The sequence below is a fragment of the Monodelphis domestica genome, chromosome 1 (genome assembly GCF_027887165.1).
Source record: "Monodelphis domestica isolate mMonDom1 chromosome 1, mMonDom1.pri, whole genome shotgun sequence".
NCBI lineage: Eukaryota > Metazoa > Chordata > Mammalia > Didelphimorphia > Didelphidae > Monodelphis > Monodelphis domestica.
Window position 1 is genome coordinate 539,234,328 of NC_077227.1, and position 24,973 is coordinate 539,259,300.

The following is a 24,973-nucleotide window of genomic DNA, read 5'->3' on the forward strand; positions in this document are numbered from 1 at the left end:
ACAAGATTCATTTCCAAAAGGTTATATATCTTAATTTACACCATGCATTTATCCCCTCTGAATTAGGAGGCAGGAATATTCTTTGACATCTATTTTTTTTGTCATTGTGGTTTGTCATTGCATTGATCAAAATCTTAATTTCTTAAGTCTTTCAAAGTTGTTTGTGTTTGCAATCTTGTTGCTATACTTTATACGTTGTTCTCTTGGTTCTGTTTATTTCACCCTGCATCAGTTCATACAAGTCATACATTTCCTTGAAATCATCCTTTCATTATCTCTTACTGCATAGTCATCCATGACATTCATATACTATAATTTGTTTAGCCATTTTCCAATCAAAGGGGACTTCTTTGTTTCCATTTCTTTGCCACCACAGAAAGTACTGCTGTAAATATTTTGGGCCCTTTTTCCCCTGATATTTTTGGAATATGGGTTTGGTAGTGTCTCTGAATTAAATAAAGGATATATACAGATTCATAGATTTTTGAGATAATTCCAAATTGAATGTCTGAATGGCTGGACCAATCTATTGCTCTAGTTGTTTTACCAAGTATATTGATGATCATGTTTCCTCATGGCCTCTCCAATATGTGTCATTTTCCCTTTTTGTTAATTTGGCCAATCTGATGTGAATGTGAAATAGAATCTTTGTGATGCTTTAACTTAAAATTTTCCAATTATAAAATATATAAGTGGAACATTTTTTCATATGTCTACTGATAGCTTAGATTTTAGCCTTAGCAAACTGCCTGTTCATTTCTTTTAGCTGTCAATTGGGGAATCATTCTTATTTTGATAAATTTTGACTTGTTCTTCTTTTGGAAATGATACCTTTCAGAGAATCATGATGTAAAAATATTTTCCCCATTTACCTGCTTTTCTAATTTTAAATTTCATTAGTTTTGTTTATGCAAAACCTTTTTAATGTTCTATAATTCAAATTGTCAGTTTTATCTTTTTTGATCATCTTTATCCTCTGGGCATGAATTGTTCTATCTGTAGATCTCAAAAGTCTTTCCTTTCTTGTATAACTTGTTTATGATGTTACTTTTTATGTCCAAGTCATGTGGTATATGGTATGAGTTGTTGGTCCATAACTAGTTTCTGCCACACTTCTTTCCACTTTTCCTAGAAGTTTTTTGTCAAATAGTGATTTCCATTACTCTAATAAATTGAGGTTTTGGGGTTTACCAAATAATAGGCTACTGTGGTTGTTTGCTTCTGTATGTTTTATAATTAATCTGTTACACTGATGGATCTTTTTAATTTCTTAACTAAAATAAAATAGTTTTTGATGATTGTTGCTTTATAATATAGTTTGAGATCTAGCATTCCTAGGCTCCCTTTTATCTCATATTTTTTAATAATTTTCCTTAAGATTCTTAAATTAATGTTCCTCTAGGTGAATTCTGGCATTTTTTTAGTTTTATAAAGTAATCCTTTAGTAGCTTGGTTGCTTTGTTAATGTGGAACTTAAAAAGCATAGTATGTCAAGAACAGCTGAGAAACATGAATATTCTCTTCTATTTCTGTGTAATAATCACCAGAGATATATAATTTTTAACTTTTCCAAAGTCTATTCATCTCCTTAACTTTTTATTGTTTATTTTTTGGTTTTATTTGTCTTTGTATGAAAGGAATACATTGAGAACCCCTCATTTTTATACCATCATGGTCTATTTCTACCAGTAAGTCATTTAACTTTTCCTTTAAGTGTTTATATGAAATTCCATTTGGTTCATATGTGTTAAATATGAGCACACTCCTTGCTCACCACCATCTTCTTTGCAAAGAGAAGACAGAGAGCAAAGAAAGGAAAAAGTTAATTAAAAATTAATTCACTTTCTTTGGCAACTTTCAACATAATGTAGCTTCTCTAATTTATCTTTTTTTAATCAAGTCTGTATTTGTTGTCTGGTCTAATATGCATTCTTCTATCCTTCTCTGCATTATGAGTATTTATCCAAGTCACATTCACAGTTATGAACATAAATAATATATTTCTCTCCATCCTATTCTTTTAATATCTTTTCCTTTCTTTGTCATCTGCTTTCTCATCACAAAGATGTTGCTGGTGAGCAAGGATTGTGTCCAGCATCAGCATTTTGCTCAACACATTCTGTTTTTGCTCCCAGAACCTAATTACAGGTCCATACTCTTTTTATATTTTTCTTCAAAGTCCACTCTTCATGGTTAGAATCTGCTTTGTTTGTGATTAATCTCTCTATCAATCTTCTCTTCCTTTAATTCTACCTTCCCACTTCTAATTTCCACTCTATTTCTCTGCTGAGTGAAATATATTTCTGTACAAACTCTGTGTGTGTGCATATTTTACACTCCTTAGACACATTCAGATGAAAGTGAGGGTCTACTTTGATTATGTGAGGAAATTTTCACTGCTCCTTCTACCCCCTTTTCTCCCTCAAATTCTTTTTCTTCCCTCTTTCCCTAAAAGAGTATTAATGCTCAATGAAATCATTCCTAGGCTCTTATTTTATTCAACTCTCTGTATGACTCCTGGTATCATGAGGGTCCTGAAGGAACAGTTGTTTCATCTCTCATTATTAAAATATAGCACTCAATCCTTGTTTAGACCCTCCTAATTGCTTGCTCATATTTATCTTTCTTTATTTTAATTCCTATATAAAATGTCTACTCAGCTCTGGTCTATTCATTAGCAAAATTCAGAAGTCCTCTGTTCCATTAAAGATCCATTTTCCCTCCTGTAGAATTAATCTCCATTTTGCTGGTTAAATTATTCTTGATTATAAGTCTATATGTTTGGCTTTTTGGTATGTCTTGTTCCAGTCTCTCCATTCTTTGTAGTAGCAACTTTCAAATTTTGTTTAATCTACCACTGACCCATTGGTGCTTGAATTCTTTCTTTTTTTTGGATGCTTGTAATTTGTTTTTATCATAGAAGTTCTGAATTTTGACTATGGTATTCCTGGACATGTTCATTTTGGGGTTTCATTGAGGAAGTAGCTGGTGGATTCTGTTTTCACTTTGCCCTCTGTTCTAAGAGATATGGTCAGTTTTCTTTTACAGTTTCTTGAAATGTGATCTCAGGTCTCTTTCTAATATCCCACTGCAGTCAGAAAACCACACAATTTCTTCTTGCTTCTTTTTCTGTTCCTTTGGGCTCATGATAACTCCTTGTCCTTATGACGTGGATCTCTGTTCAGTCTGTATGGATTTGTGACCTAACTGTCGGTGCAAGGATCAGAGGTGTCATTTGGCTCCTGATGCATCTCAACTCCGTACCTGATGCATTTAGGACCTCTTTTTGCCCCTACTACACAGCCACAAGCCCCAGTTCATTCCTTGTGCTGGTAGACACTGTATAGCACCCTCTTGCTTAGACCTGTCCCCAGTATCTGCTGAGCCTTTTTTTCCCTAAGTCAAACATTGCTAGGAAAATGCTATCATTTTCCTATCCAAGTCAGCATTAGGCCTTGTTATAAGTTGGCCTACTGTTCTTCCAAGGTCTTTGTTGTTGTAGGAGAGTGCTGCGCTGTATTGCCTCCTTCTACTCCGCCATTTTTGCTATTCTGAGAAACTTACAATCAAGTTCGAATAGTTGTCTTATGGGACAAATTAATACAGCAAACATTATTACCTACTATGTGCAAAGCACTTAAACTCCAGGAAATAGAAGACAAAATTGAAATAGTCCTTGAAATAGTCTCAGGGGGTTTATTTTCTTTTGTAAGGTTGCAAGATGTACATAGATCTATGAATACAAAGTAATTATTTTGAGAGAGAGAGCACCAGCAACTGTAGTTTTGAGAAAGGGTGGAAATAGAAAATGATACTTAAGCTGAACCTTTCAGGAGTTCTTATGAGGAGGACAGAGGAGAGATAAGGAGGGACAGTGCTCCAGAATGGAGGACAACAAAAGCACAAAAAGAGATAGAATACTAGATATGGAATAATGGTAAATAGACGTGTTTGACTGGAACATGGTTTTGTGAGAAGAAGAAATGTCAGATCAATGTAGAAAGATGTTGTGGAGCTAAATTGTGAAAGACTTTAAATGGCAAATAGAGGAGTTTATATTTTAACCAAGAGCAGGAATTCTTAACCTCTATTTTTGCCACAGATCTCTTTCACAGTCTGGTTAGGCCTATAGATTGCTTCCTAGAATAGCATTTTTAAATATACAAAATAAAATCCAGAGGATTACAAACAAAACCACACAGTTATCAAAATACTTTAAAAACAAATTCATCAATTTTAGATTAAGAACTCCTGTCTGATAGGCAATAAGAAGCTAATGGACTTTCTTTACCAGTTGAATACCATGGTAAATAATAATTTGGTAGTGGTGTGTAGGATGGACTAGATTGGGAAAAGACTGGATTCATCAAGAACATTTAGGAAGTTATTAAAATAGTCTAAAAGCTAAGAGATGATGGGGACCTAAACTAGGGTATTTTGGTTATGCTAATCGATAGAAAGGAATGGATATGAATGTTGTTGTGGAGCAATTAATTGTTAAGGTTTGGTGACTGATATATGGAAGCCTGAAGGATTACTTTGAAGCTGTGAACTTAGATGTCTGGAAGGATGACCTCAATAGAATAGGGACATTAGAAAGAAGTATAGGTTTTGTGGGAAAATAGTGCATTTTGTTTTATATATGTTGAGTTTGGGGTTCCTATGGGACAACTAAATGAAAAAGTTCATTAGGTGCTTAATGATGTAGGACTGAAGCTCAGCCTAGATATGTATATTTGGAAGTCACCTCAATAGTGATGATAATTTAGTCAATAGGAGCTGTTGAGATTACCTTGAGAGGGAGGTCCCAGGACATAGTGTAGATTTTCTATGTGAAAGGTGCAGGACATGGATGATATGATGAAGGACGTTGAAAATATGGAATTTTAGATTGGAGAGAGCTTGAATAATTTATTAGGCTAAGTACTTTATTCAGCATGAGTCTGAGACTTAGTTGCCCCATTTGTAGAATAAGGACAATAAGATGGGCACTGCTTCTATCTTTGTTATTGGGTTGTTAGTAAAGCTATATAAAATTGTGGATATTTATTGTCTAAGTGCTCACAAACTTTTGGGCCCCAGGTCACAAAAGATCTTTTGTTTATATAGTTTATATCTACATATACCATATTAGAAATGAAAGCTGATATACTTTAAAAAATATTAATTCATTTAAAATAATAGCCCACTACATAGTAACATGGCATATTTTATGAAAATTAACTATTTCCCCAAACAAAAAAAATTAGAAGAGTTGGCATCGTTTTACATATTTTTATAGATTTCTTTAATGTCTAGCTTAATAGAAGACAACTGGATTCTCTTATCTTCATTTGCATTCAATCTGTTACAATATGTTGTTTTGGATGAAGTATATGAAGAAAATCTGGCATCACATAGATATGTATTTGGAAAAAGTCTCAAGTATTTTAATAGAATTATTATTATGCTTTGGGCAGTTACATGATGCAATCTATAGAGAAGCTGAGCCTGAAGTCAGGAAGACATAGTTCAAATTCAGGCTTAGATACTAGTTGTGTGAATCTGGACAAGCCACTTAGCTCATTTGCCTCAGTTTTCTTATCTGTGAAATGAGTTGGATGAGAAAATGGCAAACCATTCTACTACCTTAGCCAAGAAAACCCCACATTGGGTAACAAAGAAAGAGTCTCAAATGACTGAAATGACTGAACAACTACAAAAATTATATTAGTATTATTATGAAAATAATTTTGACCTTGCAGGTCCCCCAAAAGGTCATTGGGACCCACAGGTTTGATGAATCATATTTTGAGAACTGCTCTCTATAGTCTATTCTCATTCAGAACAGGATTCATGTCTAGCACATCTCTATAGAGTGGGTCATCTGGCCTCTATTTTGAATTCTGCACTTGAACAGAGAGCATTCAAGCTTTTGAGAGATTCTGCTTTCATTGTTGGAATGATTTAATTGTTAGTAAGGGCTTCCTTCCAGAGAGCCAGAATCAGCCTCCTTGTAACTTCTAGCTCTGAAGCAACTCAAAATAAATCTCCCACTTATGTGAGATGTTTCTAATTCTTTACAATTTAGCCTTGAATGTGTAGGTTTGTACGATTAAAAAATTCAATTCTTCCCTTTCATTACTCATTTAAGGTGTTGCTTTTTTCCCCTTCACTTTTGTTCTATTTATTTTTTTCTTTGTGCTTTTGCTGCACAAAAGCTTGAAGGTATTTATACAAAAACTACCTTGTTTGTTCATTTGTGCTCAAGGATTTAGAACTGATGAATAATTTTTTATAAGTGCTTTGGTATCTACCTTATGGGTATGTATCAAGTAGTATCTGTATGATCAGTAGAAGGGATTAATCTGTTCAACCTTTTTTGTTTTTGTTTTTAGTTGACAGAGAATAATAATTTCTCAAGATGATAACAAATTTAGGTAGGACACTCTGGGATATAAAATAAAATTCAAAAGGACTGCTTATAAAAATAGGTTGATAGTCAGTATGACCAGGTGTAAGGAGCTCGTGAATTAATGGGGTGATTTTGTGAATGCTGGAAGTGAAATTAGTAATTGATTATATTAGTCTGGTTATAGTAAACTTCAGACACTTTTCTTTTTGCATAGATCTGTGATTGCATCTGTGTTGGAAGCTTTCTCTACCAATGAAATTTATAGCTGCCTGGTATACTGAGGAGTTAAGTGACTGGCTGAGGCCACACCAGGCTTCCTCTTAGGCCTGCACTGCCCAGGCCATATTGTCTCTCAAGTTTTTGCTATCACTACTATTTGCTATCACATAGTAACTTCACATAAGCATAGAGGAAGAGCAGGACAGGGTAATGGGGCTGGTGGGGGCGCTGTATTTTCAGTCTTTTCAGACCTATCTGTGGTTTAGAAGAGAGGGCAACAAAAATCTGGGGCAAGGTCAGGGTCAGTTGGAAGGATCCTAGGAAGAGTGGCTTAGTACTACTAGTACCACTAGCTAGGGAACGAAGGTTCCTGTGCCAAGTGGGCTCCTCCCTGCAGAATGAGAGCCCCTGCAAGAGCACTCAGGGTATGTTCTCATATTTGAGAGCCAGCTGATTTGCACTAGGAAGATACTTTTGCTAGTTCTCTAATCCTTATATCCCCCAAGCACAGTTTATGAAACTCTTAAAACCTGTACTTAAATGCCCTTGCTTAAGAATTAGAATGATGCCGAACAGGCACAGGGAAAAGAAATTTGTTTGAGTGACACCGCCAAACTGTGCTTTAAGAAAATTAGTTTTGACAGCTGTGTGGAAAAGTTAACCTCCCCTTCCCTCCTCTGGCTCTATCTCTCTCAACTCCCTTTCACCTCCAGGTACAAACAGGAAACTCTTTTTAGCATTCAGACCTTCATTATTCTACCCCCACCCCCATTTCCATTCTTCCTATATATCTTATCCCCCACATGTGCTCTTCGATCCAGTTACACTGGACTTCTCTTTCCCCAACAAGATACTCTGTATTTTGGCTCTGGACATTTTCTGTGGCTGTAGCTAACCCTGGAATATACTCTCTCTTCATCTCTGCCTCCTGACTTCCTTTAAGACCTGGCTAAAATCCTACCTTCTACAGGAAACCTTGCCCAGTCCTCTTCAGTTCTATTTATCTTGAACATAGCTTGTGGGTACCTCTTGGTTTGCTGGATGGGGAGCTCCTTGGAGGCAGGAACCATCTTTTGCAGGGCTTTGTACCCCCAGGGTGTAGACAGTGCCTGGCACTTTTTGACATATCAACTGATTTGACACTGATACTTGTTATTGGTGTGTACACCAATTGGGTGAATTGCCATCTGCATCAAAGACCTCTGCATTGTTTTCTGTAAAATTAATCTTTAATTTCCCTATTTCTCTTTCTAGTGACCAAGCAGTCACATCCTCCCTAACCCTACATATACAAACAGCTGCCAAGTCATATTGATATAATACCTGTACACTCTCTTACATTACATGCTTCTTGCCCCACCTCCCTGATTCAGTCCACAGCACATCTTGTTATATTATTGTCATAACTTCATAGTTGGGCCTCCATTCTTCAAGTCACTCATCTTTCCAATTCATCCTCCATGCAGCCATCAAGGTGATGTTCCTGAAGTGTAGATTTAGCCATTTCACTGTGCTATTTAATAAACCCCAGTTGCTCCTTATTGATTCTTAAGGTGAAATATTATTTCCTCTTTATTTCATCCTTTTAATTTCTATTTTGTGTGTGTAAGTTTTATAATGTATATTACTGTTAATATGGTAGTATATATATATACTTTGAAAAATAAGTAAAATATACATTGAGGGGTCACACTCAAAAATATTTTTCTGGTTGCACTCTTAGAGAGTTCCTTGGGACACAGAAGTTAAATGACTTGCCTAGTGATACTGTTAATGCATGACAGAAACTGGGCTTTTTGACTCTCAGGTCTTTTTGACTCTGAGACTGGCTGTCTGCTATTCCTCAGTTCCTTTCTAGTTGTCTATAGTATAGGAACTCTATGATCTTAGTCAGCTAATATAATCTCTTCATGCTATATGTAATTTATCCATAAAATATAGATGATGTATATGCCTTCTCTATCTGACATGATTGCTACAAGGATAAAAAGATATAGTGAAAAAAGTGTTAGGAAAACTGTAGAGTTCTATAGAGACCATTCTAAAGTACAAACTTTAAAATGATTCATCTATCTAAAAGGCTTTTTCCTGATGCTGTACTGGGAGCCAATGTAAAAAATAAACAAACAAAAAGTAAACTTGGAGACAAAGAATTGTAGGGTTAGAAGTAAACCTAGGGGAGAAGCTATTAAAAGAAAGATTTCAATCTGAGGGAAGCCTCAGAAGTTGATGTAGATATCTCTACTAATTGTTCAGTCAATAAGTATTAAAACCCTAATTTACATAGGTTCTGTGAATATAAAGACAAAATTGAAACACTTTGTGTCTTTGAGATGGCCATGGCCCAATGAGGAATGACAACGTATATATTTTTAGGTAGAGTCAAAGTATAAAATAGATAAGGGGTAATTTCAGGGTGAAGGTACCTCAAGGTGCCTTTTGTATGCCTGGGGTTGGAGGCATAGAGAAAATCTAGAAGGTGTTGTTGGACATGGAAGGAAGCTAGACCTCCAAGAGGTGGAGGTGACGTGTGTGTGTGTGTGTGTGTGTGTGTGTGTGTGTGTGTGTGTGTGAAGGACAGTAATGTACAGTAAGTCAAAAGGCAGGATGGACCAGGTCATGAAGGACTTTAAATGTCTTAGGAATTTATTTTTGGTTCTAGAAGTAATTTTTAATGTCACCATAATTTTTTTGGAAACCCTCCTCCCTTTCCAGAGAGCCATACTCTATAATAAAGAATATTTTTAGAGACAAAAAAGACCAAAAAGAGGAAAGTGTAACTAATCAGTGTATTTAAAAAGTCTGAAAATATGTACAATGTACCATATTCAGGACCTCCCACGTCTGCAAAATTTTGGGGTAGGGATTGCTTCTTATATCTCACTTTTCTGGCTATATCATTTCTAATTTTGCAACATTTTGCAAATTTATTGTTGTGGGGGAGGTTCTTTTCATTTATATAGTTGGAGTCAATATATATTTATTTTCTTGGCTATACTTACTTCAATGAATCAGTTCATATAGTTCTTTGTATGTATCTTCATAGTCATTGATCATTATTCATAATTCCATTGTGTCACAATTTTCTATGCACTAAAATTTTTTTAGATATTCTTCTATTGGTTGTTTCTAATTCTTTGCTTTCATAAAAAGTGCTGCAATAAATACTGGGTGTATATGAGAACTTTTTTCTTATGATTGAATTTCTTGGGGTTTAAGCCTAGTAGTAGTAGAATTTCTGAGCTAAAGGATATGAACAGTTTAGTATTTTATTTATATAATTCCAAAATGTTTCTACTGATTCATAGCTCCACCAATAATGTAGTAGTGTGAACCCATTGGAATTTGCTCTGTATGAAAGTAGTGTGATCAAACCATATACCTTAGAAAAATCACTTTTTAGAATAATGGACTTGCCCTAGGTCATGCAGCCAGTATCTCTCAGAGATACTGCTTGAATTCATCTATTCTTAACTCTAAGGCAGGCTCTACCAAGTACAAGGTGCTGCCTCTCTCTTCTTTGTTAGCCACCCCAAATCCTACCAGTTCGAGATTCTTTTTAAATTAATAAATATTAATCCTTTAAAAAATGCAAATACCTCTTAGAGGTTAAAGGGCCTTAGTGTGAATTAATCCAGTGACTTGTTTTCCTTATACTTCTGAGCTAAGACAACTAACTGTAACCAGGGAATGAAAGTATTAAGACAGTTAATTTTATTACTCAATTTTTTTCAATTTTGAACTTAAATAGTAAATAAAATGAGCATTTCCATGTGAGCAGAACAGAAAAAGCATTGTACAAGAAACTATGAATTTTTATTACCTACAAATTACTTTAATTTTTAAGTATATTATATATTGAACTTGTAATTTTCAAAACCATCCTGTCTATTTTCTGTTGTCATTCTGTGAATTAAAAAATACTTATGATCATTTTTTTCTTTTTGCAACCTGTCATCACCACCTTTCCCATCCCTTCTACCTCTACCTGCGTCCTCTGAAAGCAAAATAAAAACCTTGAACAAATATGTATAATCAAACAAAATGAATTCCTCTAATGGCAATGTAGAAAAATATATGTCCTTTTTGTGCTTTGATTCTGTCTATGATGTTGTTGTCAGGAGGTGATTTGCATGTTTCTTCATTAACTTTCTGGAATTGAGGTTAGTTGTTACATTGATCTAAGTTCTTTCTCTTTACAATTTGTTGTATAAGTTGCTTTCCTGGTTGTTTTTCTTTATTCTTTCAGTTTGTAAAGTCTTCCCAAGTTTCTCTGAACATAACATTTCTTATGACATGATAATATTCTATTATGTTCATATATCCTTCTTTAGCCATTCCTCAGTTGACAGGTATCCCCTTAATTTCCAGGTCTTTGCTCTAACAAAAAAAAAAGCTGGTGTAAATATTTTTGTATATATTGAGTTCTCTTTCTTTGGAGAGAGTTAATTTTGTAGCTTGGGACACTTTGGGAATGTAGGGCAGTTTTGAACAGAATGCAATACTAGGTATATACTACTGAGGATATGGGATAGGAGTACTGAAAAATAAGGAAGACAGGGAGCCAAAGAAAAACTGGTGTGTTAGAAGTTTGCCAATGCATATATTGACCCTGTACTAAAGAATGGAGGAGAAAACTGGAGTCTTTTTTTCCCTATGGCCCTCAAGAATATAGGCCATGGTATTAGTACTATACTTCAGCAGCATAATGTATTAAATTAAAAAAAAAAACGTTTCTGTGGAGAAAAAATCCAAATAGTGGATTTTCATATGAACTTTTGGATGCAACCTATATTATAAAATTTGAGTTTGCATGTGTTTGAGAAATAAAATCACAGAAGTTAAAATTTCAAGATACCTCACTGTGTCTCTCTAATCCATTTCCTACTCATAAAAAAAAAGAATCCCTAATGTAACTAACATGACAGGCAGTCATCCAAACTGCTTGAACAGCTCCTGTGAGATGATATTTATTAATTCTTGAGCTACTAATTCCACGTTTGAATAACTCTCACTTTTAAGAAGTTTTTCCTGACATCAAACCTAAATTTGCCTCTTTGTAACTTGTATCCATTATTCCCAGCCTTTCCTCTAGAGCCAGAGAGAACAAATCTAATTTCCTTTCCACATGACAGACCTTCAAATGGCTGAAGACAGCCTTTTTTTTTCTTCCTTAGGGTAGAACATCCTCAGTTCCTTCCAGCGCACTTTCTCTGATATGAACCCAGGGCCCTTTACCATTCTATTTCAGTCCACAGACCTTGTCTTTCAGGTGCTCACCATGTGTCAGATACTCTACTAGAAACCTAGGAGTAGGGACTACAGTGATTTCACTGGCATAAAGAATTCCCTCTACAAATGGAGGCTGGCACCTTTGTTGCAGTGATAGCCACAGAGAGCTGCTTAGAGCAGACTCAAAATAGGATACCTGCAGGCCCCATAGTCACTTTAGAAAGCCAAAAATTAACCATTACCTGTGTTTTTTGTATTTTATTTATTTTGTTAGGCATTTCCCAATTAGATTTTTTAAACCCATACCTTCTGTCTTCGCAGCAATTCTAAGACTACAAAGGCTAGACAATTGGGATTATGTGACTGGGCCAGGGTTACACATCTAGTAAGTATCTGAGGCCAGATTTGAACCTAGGCCCTCTTGTTTCCAGGCCTAGCATTGTATCCACTGTACTACTTAGCTCCTCTCCCAATTATATTTTGATCTGGTTGGGCAGCACGACATTCTGTGAGTTTGGTGACCCTGGCTCAGAGAATAATTGGATGTGACTTGCGCAAGAATCCTATTGCCAGTATACATCAGAGCTAGATTTGAACCCAGCTCTTCTTGACTTTAAGGCCAGCTTTAGCCACGATTCCTCTTGCTGTTCAGCTCTAGGTATGCCAAGTGAAAAAGTCTCTTCCTTTATGGAGTTTACCTCCTAATAAGGGAGACATCATAAACAGTAAGTGTGTAGGGGTAGGGACTGGACTTGTGATTTCACTGGTCTAGGGAGCTCTCCGGATTAGGAAATTCCTCCAATCCATAAAGGATGGAACCTTCTCTGAAACGTGTATGGAGTTTCCCATAGCATGGAAAAGATAGGTGGCTTTCCCAGGGTCACACAGCCAGCATGTGTCACAGGCAGGACTAGAATCCACACCTTCCTGGTATTAAGAATAGCTTGCTGTCACTATGGCACAGTACTTAATTCTAAGAAATCCAGAATTAATATAGGATAATTTGGGAAGGGAATACACTAGCATCTTGGCTGGGGGTGGGGGATGTGGACGAGAAAGGCTTTTACTATTTAAAATGGGTGTTCTTAATCTTATTTGTGTTGAGGTCTGCATTGGCCATCTTGTTGAAGTTTAAGAACCTCCTTTAAGAATAAAGTTTTTAAAGCATAAAATAAAAAAAATAAAGGAAACTAGTTACATTGAAATAAAAGTGGCTCCTCCCCCCAGTCCACATTCATGGGCCCTTAAATCTTAACTTGAAGTTAAGAGCCTCTGATATGGGAAATGGTGCTCGAGGTGCTTGGAAGTGATTCCAGGGGACAGAGGTGAAGAGGAGCTCCTTTCCAGGTGTGGGGGACGTGTGGTCCATGGAGGTGGGCTGGAGGGCCATGCTACAGTGTGGTGGCTGGTGTGAAGAGAAGGGTGTCTGGGCATGAGAAGACTGAAAAGGTCCTAGGGAAGAGATTAAATAGAGGAAGTAAAGATTTGAGCCTACAGGAAGTGTGGAGCCTTTGGAGACCCGCCATTGAGAGAAAATCCCTTGGGCAGCTATGTGGTGAATGGACTGGGGAGAAGGGGCACAGGCTTGTGGCAAGGAGGTCAAGCAGGAACTTAATGGCCTGGGCCTCCTTTGCCCTTCTCTAGTTGATCAGTGTCCTTCTTAAAATGTTGTATTCAGAATCGAGCACAGTACTCCAGATGTTGTTAGACAAGGGCAAAGTACAGAGGGGTTGTCACCTCCCTATTCCTGGGAGCTGTTCAGCCCTAAATCTGCTATCTGTGCATTTATCAAAGTTATTGATAAAAATGTTCAGCAGCCTCAGAGCCAAGCACAATTCCTATGGCAACTCTACTGGATACCTTCAGCCATAATGACATTAAACCATTAACCATTCTGTGAATCCAACAAGTCATCTAGTTCCAAATCTAATTGTATTATTACCCACATCTTTCCATCTTTTTACTACATGGAGAGTATGAAATATTTTGTCGACAGTTTTACAAAAATGTAAATGATTTACGGATCATAGAATTTTCCTCATCTCCAGTTTAGTAATGCTGTCAAAAAATGGGAAATGTAGTTTATCTGGCATGACCTATTCTTTTATTATTTTATTAAAAACATTTTTACTACTGTATCATCTTCTCTGATGATTTGAATTCATCAGGAGCAATCTCTCTCTCTCTCTCTCTCTCTCTCTCTCTCTCTCTCTCTCTCTCTCTCTCTCTCTCTCTCTCTCTCTCTCTTCCCTCTTCCCCCTTCCTCCCCCCATTTATCTTGGGTGTCAACTCCCAGATTTTCATCCAAGAGTCATTCTCTTGGGTAAAGAAAATGGAAGCAAGCCACCAGCTGAGCAAGTCTGTCTTTCTTCCCTGTCAGTGATCATCATCCTGTCCTTTCCAGCAGTTCTTTTTCTTGGATCTTCCTGTTTTCCCACAGGTTTGCTTTAAAGAAAACTTTTTGTTCTATGGCTCCTTTACCAGCTCAGTACACTGAGCTCCAGTACTTCTGACCCTATTTTTGCATTACTGACTCGGTGCTCTTTTTAGTCTGTTACTTACCTTTGCTTCTATTGTCACTTACCTTGATGAAAATTTTAGATATAACTATGACAACATTATTGGATAAATTCTGTTGACTCACTTCATAAGCATTTTTGAAGGTTGATTTTAGAACCAGTGGTTATTAGAAAAGAGATGTTACTTGGATAACTAGGCCATGAATAATGGCAGGTTGTCAAACTCATAAGTTAGTTTATAAAATAGAAACAGATTCTGTTGCTTGATTGTTTACATGGTAAATTTAATATTTAACAGTAAATTTTTTTCTGACATTAAGCCATAATAAAAGACTGGAGATTATAAAGAAGATGCAACTTGATGAATTACTGTTAATAATAAATTTAGGATTTTTTTTGACAATAAGTTTACTGAACTTAACCTAAAATTTGAGTATTGAGAGGAAAAAGACAAGCATGTTATATAACAAACATGTTTGTGTTAAATGGATGTCTAGCTTTTCTAAGTCTTTCCCTCTCCACTCATTAAATTGTGTACTTGGCTCAACACTGAATCATTTTTTCCTGGAGATAATACATAATCTGGTATTTGTGTTAAATTTGCAGCTTACAAGGTGCTTTAATATCCATTATTTCATTTGACCTTCACATCTTACCTGTTTTTGAGGTAAGCAGAACTTATTTTATATATAAAGAAATTAAGGTTCAAGGTTTCATAAGTGGAACCAGTACCAAAACCTAAATATCTTTTTGAGTTCTTATTACATTAATGTGGCTAAGAGCAATAAAAAATTTGAAATTTGATTCAGAAACTGGTAGGGAAACTGATAGGTCTTTTTTCCTGAAAAATTATTTTTCAGCATTTTGGTTTCAGCCACCAAAAGCTTGTGCCAGTTTTCATTTTATTTGGAGGGGGAGTAGGGGAGGGTGAATGTTGAGGAAGGGGAAGCACAAAAAATATTAACCTAAACTGATTACCTTTTGATGTGGTTACAAGCTTTCATCTGCTTCCAAGCAGCTTGTCTAAAATTCCTTGCTGCCTCCTGCATATGCTCCACCTTTCCCTTTCCTCAGACCAATATGGGTGTTCTTGATTTCTTTTCATGTAATGCTGTAGATAGGGAAGCAGAACAGATTCATATTATTTTTCACAATTGTTATTCTTTATTGTATAAATTCTAAACATATTCAGTCTACTACATTGAAATCCAATCATAAAATCTTTGCTTCAGAAGGGATCTTGATATTTAGCAATTAGCAATTTAGTTTTACGTAATGGTTGGCAAATATAGACAATTCATACTTATATCAGTTAGAATTTGGTCAAGGACATTATTCAAAAAACAAAAATGAATTTATAAATAAATTGATTTCTGATAGCAAAAGATCTTCCATTGTTATTTCTTATAGCTTCCAGTAAGGTCTTACTTGGATGTCTCCTCAAGATGAGTTTTATCAGGCTTAAAAGCACTTTAGTTGACTTTTAGCCTGTCCATTAGGAAAGACTATATTGCTTTCAGCTCAAGACCAACCTAGCTCAATTTAGAAGGGCTCCTCAACATGTTAGCTTAAGGGCAATTACTTTTCTGGCATCATCATTATCATTATTTATATGATAGTGATAAGTATACCATAATAAATACCTTGCAATTTACACTGTGTTTCCACGCCTGTTTTCTTGTTGCATCTTTACCATAACTTTATCATAATTTCCCATATTATGAGAAATGTGAGCCTAGATTACATGACCTGATGTCATAAATCTGGTAAGGACTTGGAAGTCAAAGTGAATATTGTATTTTTTTTCTAATTTCTCTATGTAGTATTATATGCTTTTACATCATTATTCCCTTGTAAATTAAGACTTTCCATTAGATTTCAATTATTTCAATTAAGATAAAATTAATTGTTTAAATTCTCTTATATTTAATAGCAAGTCCCTTTCCAAAGGGGTGATGCTTGTAGTACATCAGCATTTGTTCTGGGAAAGAAAAGGAGGGAGAGCCTATGACAAAACTTAATTATTCAAAAGGAATTTATTAAAGGCTATTCTTTACTGCTGCCTTTAGACTTCAGAAGTACTGGAGAATAGTGGTGGTGCAGATCTCCAAGACTACATCTCACATTAGGCATGGGAGGAGGGTAACAGCTCTAAAAATGGCTTCTTAGCTTCCTCACTTTTTTACAAAAAAGATCCTGTCTCTGATGTGTTAAGGAAACTCCTTCAGGCTTTCTCTGTTCTAGGAGTTGCTCTTTGATGGAGAAGCAAAAGTATTCATCTGTTGCTTCTGTTCCCAGATCTATTTAGTGGGATTGGGGCAAAGGAAAGGATAAGAGAGTCTGACTCATCTCCTGGCTAATTTGAAGCCCATTTTCTTAGTGAAAGGAACCTGCTCCTTCTTAGTCAACAAGTGTTATTAAGTACCTGTTATTGGCCTGGTGCCTGGGATATCAAGAAAAACAATTCAATTTTCTCAAGGAACTTGTATTCTATCAGGGCAGGTGACATGGGCATAAGTGGTACACCCAATAAGTAGGAGGTGATTGTGGAGAGGAGTGGCACTAAGAGTTAGGGGTGAAGAGAGAATGTATTCCAATCAATCAATTAATGAGCATTTATTATAGCTCTGGTCTTTAGCAGCTTTTGAGGATACAAATACAAAGAAAGATACATTCAAGTATGGGCAGCATTCATTGCAATTACAGGAGAAAGGAGTTGGACTGATCTTTATAAGTGAGGAACAGTTAAAAAGGCCAGTTTGGCTAGATTATAGTGTTCCGAGTAATGGATTAGAAATTTGGGAAGGTAAGTTTGGGCCAGTGTCCTAAAGAGTTTATATTTGATCCAGAGGCAGTAGAAGACACTGAAGTTTACTGGGTAGGGGCAAGACATGGCCAGACTCTCTGAGTTAGGAAAATCTCTTTGACAGCTTTGTGGTAAATGAATGGGAGAGGACAACTGGAGGCATAGTCCTGGAGAGAGGGGGTAATGCCGTGCCCTTGGCTGTGGGGTTGAGCGCTAGAAATGTTTTTAAGGGAGAAATGACAAGATCTGGCAACTGAATGAATGTGACTGAGAGAATGAAAAGTTGAAGATGGCATAGAAATTGTGGCCTTGCAAGAAATTTCCTTGGAGTTTTTAGGCATTGCCTAATGTGCTTTATTTAAGAGAGAGCATTGGACTTGGAATTGGGAAGATCTATTCTAAATTTAATGCACTTAGCAGTTGCATAAGCTCCATTAGAGCAAGAACTGTTTCATGTTTGTCTTTGTGTCCTCAGTGCTAGTATAATACCTGTTTAAAAATGCTTTTGATTCATTGGGTGATTCTGGGCAAGAAACTGAACTTCTCTAGGCCTTACTTGCTTGATCTGTAAAGGTAGGATAATACTTCCCCCATTTATTGTTGGTATCCAATGAGATTTGATTTGTAAAGGTTTTAAAAACCACAAAGTGCTCTCTAAATCTGAACTTTTCCTGTTCAAGTCTCCTGCCCCTAGATACCTTGGAGCTGTTTTACTCTGAGTCTTGATGTTCCTGTGCCTTTGAACCATCAGCACTCTCCCCACCTGCCAGCAGATTGTTTGCCTCTGCTGGAGACCTGTGGTATACTTCAGCTCCTTCCTTGCTTTTGTGACTCTGTCACATCCCAGAAGAATGGAATACTGAAATACAAATTTACACTAGGAAAAAAATCCTTTAGACTAGTGACTCTAAATGTGTGGGGCTGGGAGGGTTCTGGATCCAAACGAAATAAGTCTAGGTTGCTCTGGCCAGAGAGGCAGCTGAGATGTCAGTCACCATGAGACTGAGACCCTGAATCCACAAGCTTGGGGAATTTACTCCCCCTCCCTTTGTGGAGGTGGAGCTTCCCCTACATCTCACTTTCCTTCCTGAGCTACTGACCTTTAAAGCCCAGATGAAGAAAAAATGGCTGCCCATCTCAGCTCCCTTACCTGCCTCTGGCACAATGCCTGTCATGCCGACTCTGATTATCTTTGAGGATTGTTCTCTGTCTGGAGGCAATTTTGAAAATGAATTAATAAATTTCCCCTCCATTAAACGTGCCATAGTTAGCAATGGCAGAATCCAAATTGAGTTCACAAAACCTCGGTGATTTATATCTCTCCTCCTCAGAGGTTTGTCCCTTCTCCTTTTCAGTCTCCCTTCTCACATTCAAACAAGTTAGCTCTCTAGTGTTAATATGGTTTCTAATGCATAGTAAAAAAATGCGGCTTAACGAGAGAACAATTTTAAATGCCAACAAGTGCTAACCTCTAAGTTGTTCCTTCTCCTGCATCATGTATCAGTCATCAAGCATCAGTCCGTTCCCACTTGGGAAGGAGTATGTATTCCACTCCAGGTTTGAAATATTCAACATAAAGATATGGGCTCAAGTCTTACATTTTGCTGTCCTTGGCCCATCTTCAAGGTCAGAATCCCTTGCCCTTCCCATTCACCTCTGCCCCCCAGATCCTTCCCCTCTCCAAAAAAAGGGACAAATTAGAAGATGCTTTAGACTGAAGCATTTGTCTCTAGCTCTTAGATCTCTGATCCTTCTTGGCCAATAAGATTAGGGCCATGTATATAGCAAAAGCCTTTCAATCTCAGATTGCTGAAAAACCACTCCAGCCACTTCATACTATCTATAACTTAATATAATAAATAACCAAACATACTTCTGTGGACTGAATGTTATGAAAATAGATTTTTAAAGTGTTATATTTATTTTAAAATAAAGTTTTAATTTATAAGTATTACTGAACTCCAAGGAGCTTTTTTGTCACTTTACATAGTCTTTAAAATTTGATATATTTTTGTTTTAAAAATCTTTTTTTTCCAGATATATTTTCCCTAGTTCCCTTTCCAGGGAGTCATACTTAGTAACAAAGAATAAAAAGGGGGAGAAAGTAGTTTAGGAAAACTGATCAACACAGCTACTTAGTCTGACAGTATATTCATTGTTCTACTCCAGTTCTTTTAGGTATTACCAAGCTGGAAAGGTTTTGAATATGAACTTTTCAGTGATGGACTGACTATGCATCTTTTGTCCAAGATACATCCTAGTTCAAATCATAGGCTCAACAGGTTACTCATAGGCTGATGAGTATTTGGTTATAGTAACTCTCTAGACAAGGAATCTAAAATCTGGAATCTATAAACTTTAAACACATGCAGAGATTTCTGTATATAATATGTGTGTATTTCTATGTATATGTAAGTGTGTATATGTAGATATCACTGTATCTTGATATAGTTATAATTTCTTAAAAATTACTTGGGCAGTTTTCAGTGAAAATATTTTTAAATCTCCCATACTTCAGATGAGATCTGAAAAGGGCAGAATATAGTGTGACTCCATGCTCAATATGAGTCAGCAGTGTGATATGCCAGGCAGAAGAGCTAATTCTGTCTTGGGATGAATTAAGAGGGGCCTAGCTTTGAGCAGTAGTTCCACTGTATTATGTTCTCTTTTGACCTCATCTAGAGCATTGGGTTCCATTCTGGGCATCAGAGTTAAGAAGGGTAATCTGAGGATGCCCAGAGGAAACCAAGTCAAAATGGTGAAGGGTCTTGAGTCCATGTCCTTTGTGGACTGGTGAAAAGAACTGGGCATGTTTATCCTGGGGAAGAGGAGGGTAGAGAGAACCATGATAGCTGTCTTAAAGTATTTGAAGGATTGTTATATGGAGGAAATACCAGATGGTAATCTGTTTGGCCCTGGGGCCAGAACCAGGAGCTATGTGTGGAAGTTGCAAACATAGGCTTGATATCAAGGAAAACTTCCTCACAATTACATCTGTCCAGAAATGGGATAGTCTTCCTCAAGGAATAATAGGTTACCCTTCTTTGGAGTTCTTAAAAGCAGAAGTTGGATGACTGTGTCAGGTCTGTTAGAGTGGGGATTCTCTCATGTATTGTTTGGGTGGCTGAGGTCCCTTCTACCTATCAAATTCTGTGGTTCTATAATTTTAAAAAACATTAGGAGTGCTAGTTACTGTGTTAGGACTCAGGACTATTTTAAAAAGAGGAAAAACCAAAATAGTCCTTGTCCTTCAGGGACATTAATTCTCCTGGAGTAGTCTGTTTTCTTATGGTCCATCTTAAACTGGCTTGAAGATGAATTTTAAAATAAAATAAGTCCAGGTATATGATGAGCAATTGGAATAGTGGTAACATTTGTTGTGGTCAAAGATTGTCTTCTATTAATGAAGTCTATGCCTTGCCTTAGTTTTTTTTTTTTACTTACATTACTTTCTTGATTCATTGGAACTTGCAATAAATTAAAGTTCTAAAACTTATGTCTTTAACATGAACTATTGTTTAGTCATGCTCTTTTAAATTTAACTCTATTTTGGATCCTGCTGCTTTTAGCTAGGCAGCATGGATTTAAGTCAGGAAAACCTGAACCCAAACCTCATTTCTTAGTGTTATTAACTGTGTTAATATTTAAGAAGGATAAGTCATTTAACTTCTGTTAACCTCAGTTTTCTGTAAAATGGGGATGCTAACACCAACTACTTTTATTGTAAGATTATTGTGAAGGTAGATTGAGATATTTAAATTTTACATACATTAAAGCACTATATAAGTGTTTTGTAATATTTTAATTTTTAGTTAGAATACTAGATATCTCTTTCAACCTTGTATACTTTACATGTTTTCTCAGCATTTCTTCTGCACTTTATCAAAGTCTTTGTAAATGTTGAAGAGGGCAATCACCTGTGGTACAATATCATGAAAGATAATTTTTTCCAAGGCTATGTAGTACATTATATAATATTGGCACTTGAGTTATGGTTGAATCCCAGCTTTTCCACTTTCTACAGTTTCTTTTTAGATAAATCATCCTCTGTGTTTTGATTTCCTCAACTGTAAAATAAGGGGATTTGATGACTTTGAGTCATTCAATCAACAAACATTTATTAAGAGCCTACTCTGTGCCAGGCACTGAGTTAGATAGTGGGGATACAAATTCAAAGAATGAAAGTCTCTCAAGACTTGAAATATCTGATCTTGTGTGTCTAATGTTCCTTGGATGCAAGTATTCATTCACCCAAATGACTTTCAAAAACTTGGATGTTTTCAATCTTTCTAATTCATTCTGGTACCTTAAGCAATGATTCAGAAAACATTTTACTTTTTGAAGTCTGAGACCTTAATTCCCATATCTTCTTTTCTTGTTCATAATCAGAGCTTTAAACTAGAAGAAAGAAATACAATAACATTTATACTTCTAAATTCTTGTTTCTTTCCAAGATGGTCAGAGTCACCAGTAATACATTTTAGGTCTGAAAGTGTCTTTGAACACTACATCAATTGACAGAAATGATAGGTGCATTTAATAAGTCTTGGAGAACTCAAATCTTAGTACATATTCTAGGATTCCATTCTAAACTAGCTATGTCAGATGTGTTTGTATTACTTCTGTGTTCTTACCAGGAGATTCACCACCAACAACCATGGTTATTTTCTTCTTGGATTTGAAAATAGTATTCTTTACCCTATATGCATCTGTGAGCCATTCCTACTCTCTGGAGCAGGAATGCTGCTACATTAGATCCAGACTAGTTATATTGATCCTGAAATATTTTTAATCCTTACTTCTTATTTTTTGTCACATTGTCTCATTTCCATTTTACATCTTCTCAACACTGATTTGGAGTCTTTTAACTCAAAATATTTTTCTTTTCAGCTTCCTTCCTTAGCCTGTTTGACATGTAGTCACACATCTTTCTTACAAATCTTACGTTTTCTAGTATATGGAGAGGTATTTCTTATAAACCTTTTGCCCATATCCTAGGGTAGATCATTTTGCATTTATAATATACAACTGAAAAAATGCCTCAGGGAGTAACATAGTATAAATCAGATTGCTGGACCATTTCCTTCTATTTATATACCTTCTGGAACTATAGTCATTTGTTAACACCTGAAAAGCCCCTAATGATTTACTTTCATAGCCATTGAAATCCTGTTCATGCACATGGTGACTCAAGGGCAGAGATTTTTAACCCTTTTCTGTCTTGGACCCTTTTGGCAGTCTGATGAAACTATTGAACTGACATCATCTCAAAGTAATGCTTTAAAAATGAATAAAATACTATATATAAGAATATAAAGGAAACCAATTATATTGAAATATAGTTATCAAAATATTTCTAGAAGTTCATAGCCCACTCCCCCAGGGTAAGAACTAACCCCACCCCTGTTCTTGAGAATGCTGTTTTTAAATTGGCTTATCTTGTCTTCTCCCTTCGTTGCTCATTCCTAGCTTCTGCAGTTATAGGTAGCAATTTTAAAGTATGCCTTTGGTTGGCAACTAAAAGAATAAGTAACGTTCTCCTTCTAAAACCTTTATCATGTACCTGTTTATGAGAAATCTGCATTAGGTATCTTTTAAAATTGTTTTTTAACAATGAAAATTAGTTTCTATTATTCTAAATTTTATTCCATTTTAAAAAGGCTTTGTGCTATGTGTGTATATATATATATATATATGTATGTAAAGGGATAGAGTAAGTTTATGAATTAGTGTTGTGATCAAGATGTCTTCTCAATTAGAAGTCATCTTGTTTGGTGGATATCATTTATTACAGGTAACTTCTGAAGCAATTGTTTCAATTTTAGCTGATTTCCAAAGGTAGATATTAGTAATTTTATTAGCCGCCATGTCCAGCAATTATAATCACATATGTTGTTCATATTTGCACAACTCTCACCTGTGCATTAGCCATACCTCAGTGAGTCTTATCAGCAGATGGGCTATACGAAGCTGAGAATAACCAACTTGGCATATAGTAGACTTTTAATAAATGTTTGCTGGTTAATAGATTAACTCCCAAGGCTCTTTCTCTTCCAAATAAATCCTTCCTTCTATCAATGAATATAACTTAATCAAAATAAATCATCATCTTAACCCCTGAAAGTTTTTTTATAGTTGAAAGAAATACAGGGTTTTAGTGGCATTTTAAAAGGATATTGGTATTTGATAAGCAATAACACTTGCTTTCAAGTTTCTTAAAATATTGCTAAGCTTAGTTTTAAAAATATTTAGATATTTATGAAAAAGCATTCACTTTTTGCTGAGTTTTTGTTACTTAAATATGAATAGATTCCTTTGGGGAAAGATGCTTGAGTTATTAGAAAGAAATTTGCCTTTGGTTTAGACCCTTCAAAGAATATTGGTCTCTTAAAAACCATCTAGTGCAATAGCATTTAGCTGTTTACAGTAGGAATGCAAGAAGGAAATAATTTTCTCTCTCTTTGGGTAAAGAATCAATCTAAAAATAGATCCCCATATTTGTTACAAATAGCTCTATACCATAAAATTATTTTTTCTTTTCAAAGTTTTTCTCAGTTCTAAGATACATTATAATTAGTAATCCACAAAGCACTCTATTGAGCACATACAGTTAGTAACATAGAAACTTACCTTTCCTTAGCCTTCAAACATTATAGACTCTGAGTAAAATATTTCTAGTAAAAAATTTTGATGACAAGAAGTATTAGGAAAAAAGAATGATGAATTACAACCCAGAGTACTACTCTCATTTTCCCTCTTTTATTATGATATACAGGCCCATTACACAAGCCACGTTGAGAAGGTTGGCTACAAAGTGCATCTTTTAGGCACTTTCAGCAGCTCTCAAAGCTCAGCTACTAAAAGTGTAGAGTGGTTGTAAATTAAATCAGTGGCAAGAGGAGACCCCAGTGTTGATGACTGTAATACTTTAGGATTCTCTACTATTAAGATATAGTCAAACATATATTTATTTCTTCAGGTGAGAAATACTAATAAACATTGAATAAATTATGAACTTAGTTTATATTGTAATGATTTAAAAGATAAATTTCAGAATGAAATCACAGTTTAAGCATACTTTGCTTCATGAAATAGTTCATGGGAATACTATAGAGTCCAATTTTGTATGTTGTATATTATCTAAGGATATAGTTACTATGGTCCCACAACTAATAACCTTTATCTTTTTAATCCAGCTTTTTGTGTTTCCATCATAAAATTTTAAAATGTATTATTAAATGAACACAGGAACTTATATTACTAATATTATATATATATATTCTTTTTTACAGGTCAATTTTGTAGTGTGCCAACTTTTTGCCTTGCTAGCAGCTGTTTGGTTTCGAACTTATCTACATTCAAGCAAAACTAGCTCTTTTATAAGACATGTTGTTGCCACCCTTTTGGGCCTTTATCTTTCACTTTTTTGCTTTGGATGGTAAGTAGCTGTTTTGATAATTTTAAATGGAAATGCATATTTTTGAGTTGGATAATGCTATCAGTGTATAGTTATAATAGTGAATGCATTTTAAACAACAGAAGTAGTAGTTTGTTGAAGTATTAATTCCTCTCATACAGTTTTTTCTATTAATCATCTTATATATTTTGTTTAAAATTTTTATTTGAAGTGAGAATAAATATAGTAGTATTCTATTGATATATGATTTCACTGATGTGGGTATTCTTTTAATTAGTATATATCCCAACTACTTCATGCTCACTATCCTAGGACATATTTGTCTTTCTTCTCCATAAGTCCACCACATCACATGGTCTTCATCGCTGATGTCTTTCTTCTTATTC

General features: G+C 35.5%; 1 protein-coding gene across 3 annotated transcripts in view; it reads left to right on the forward strand.

Moving 5' to 3' along the window:
• Positions 1-24,973, forward strand: part of MBOAT2 (membrane bound O-acyltransferase domain containing 2) — a 226,859-nt gene that overhangs the window by 61,118 nt on the left and 140,768 nt on the right. For 2 of the 3 annotated variants that reach the window (XM_056813330.1, XM_056813328.1), the window contains exon 2: positions 24,463-24,608. Coding sequence is in view for 1 of the 3 variants with exons in the window: in XM_056813328.1 (XP_056669306.1) it covers positions 24,463-24,608 (146 nt within the window). In the remaining 2 variants the exon portion in view is untranslated. Of the gene's footprint in view, positions 1-14,548; positions 15,032-24,462; positions 24,609-24,973 lie in introns of those variants that run through there. The other variant, XM_056813329.1, reaches the window with a different exon arrangement.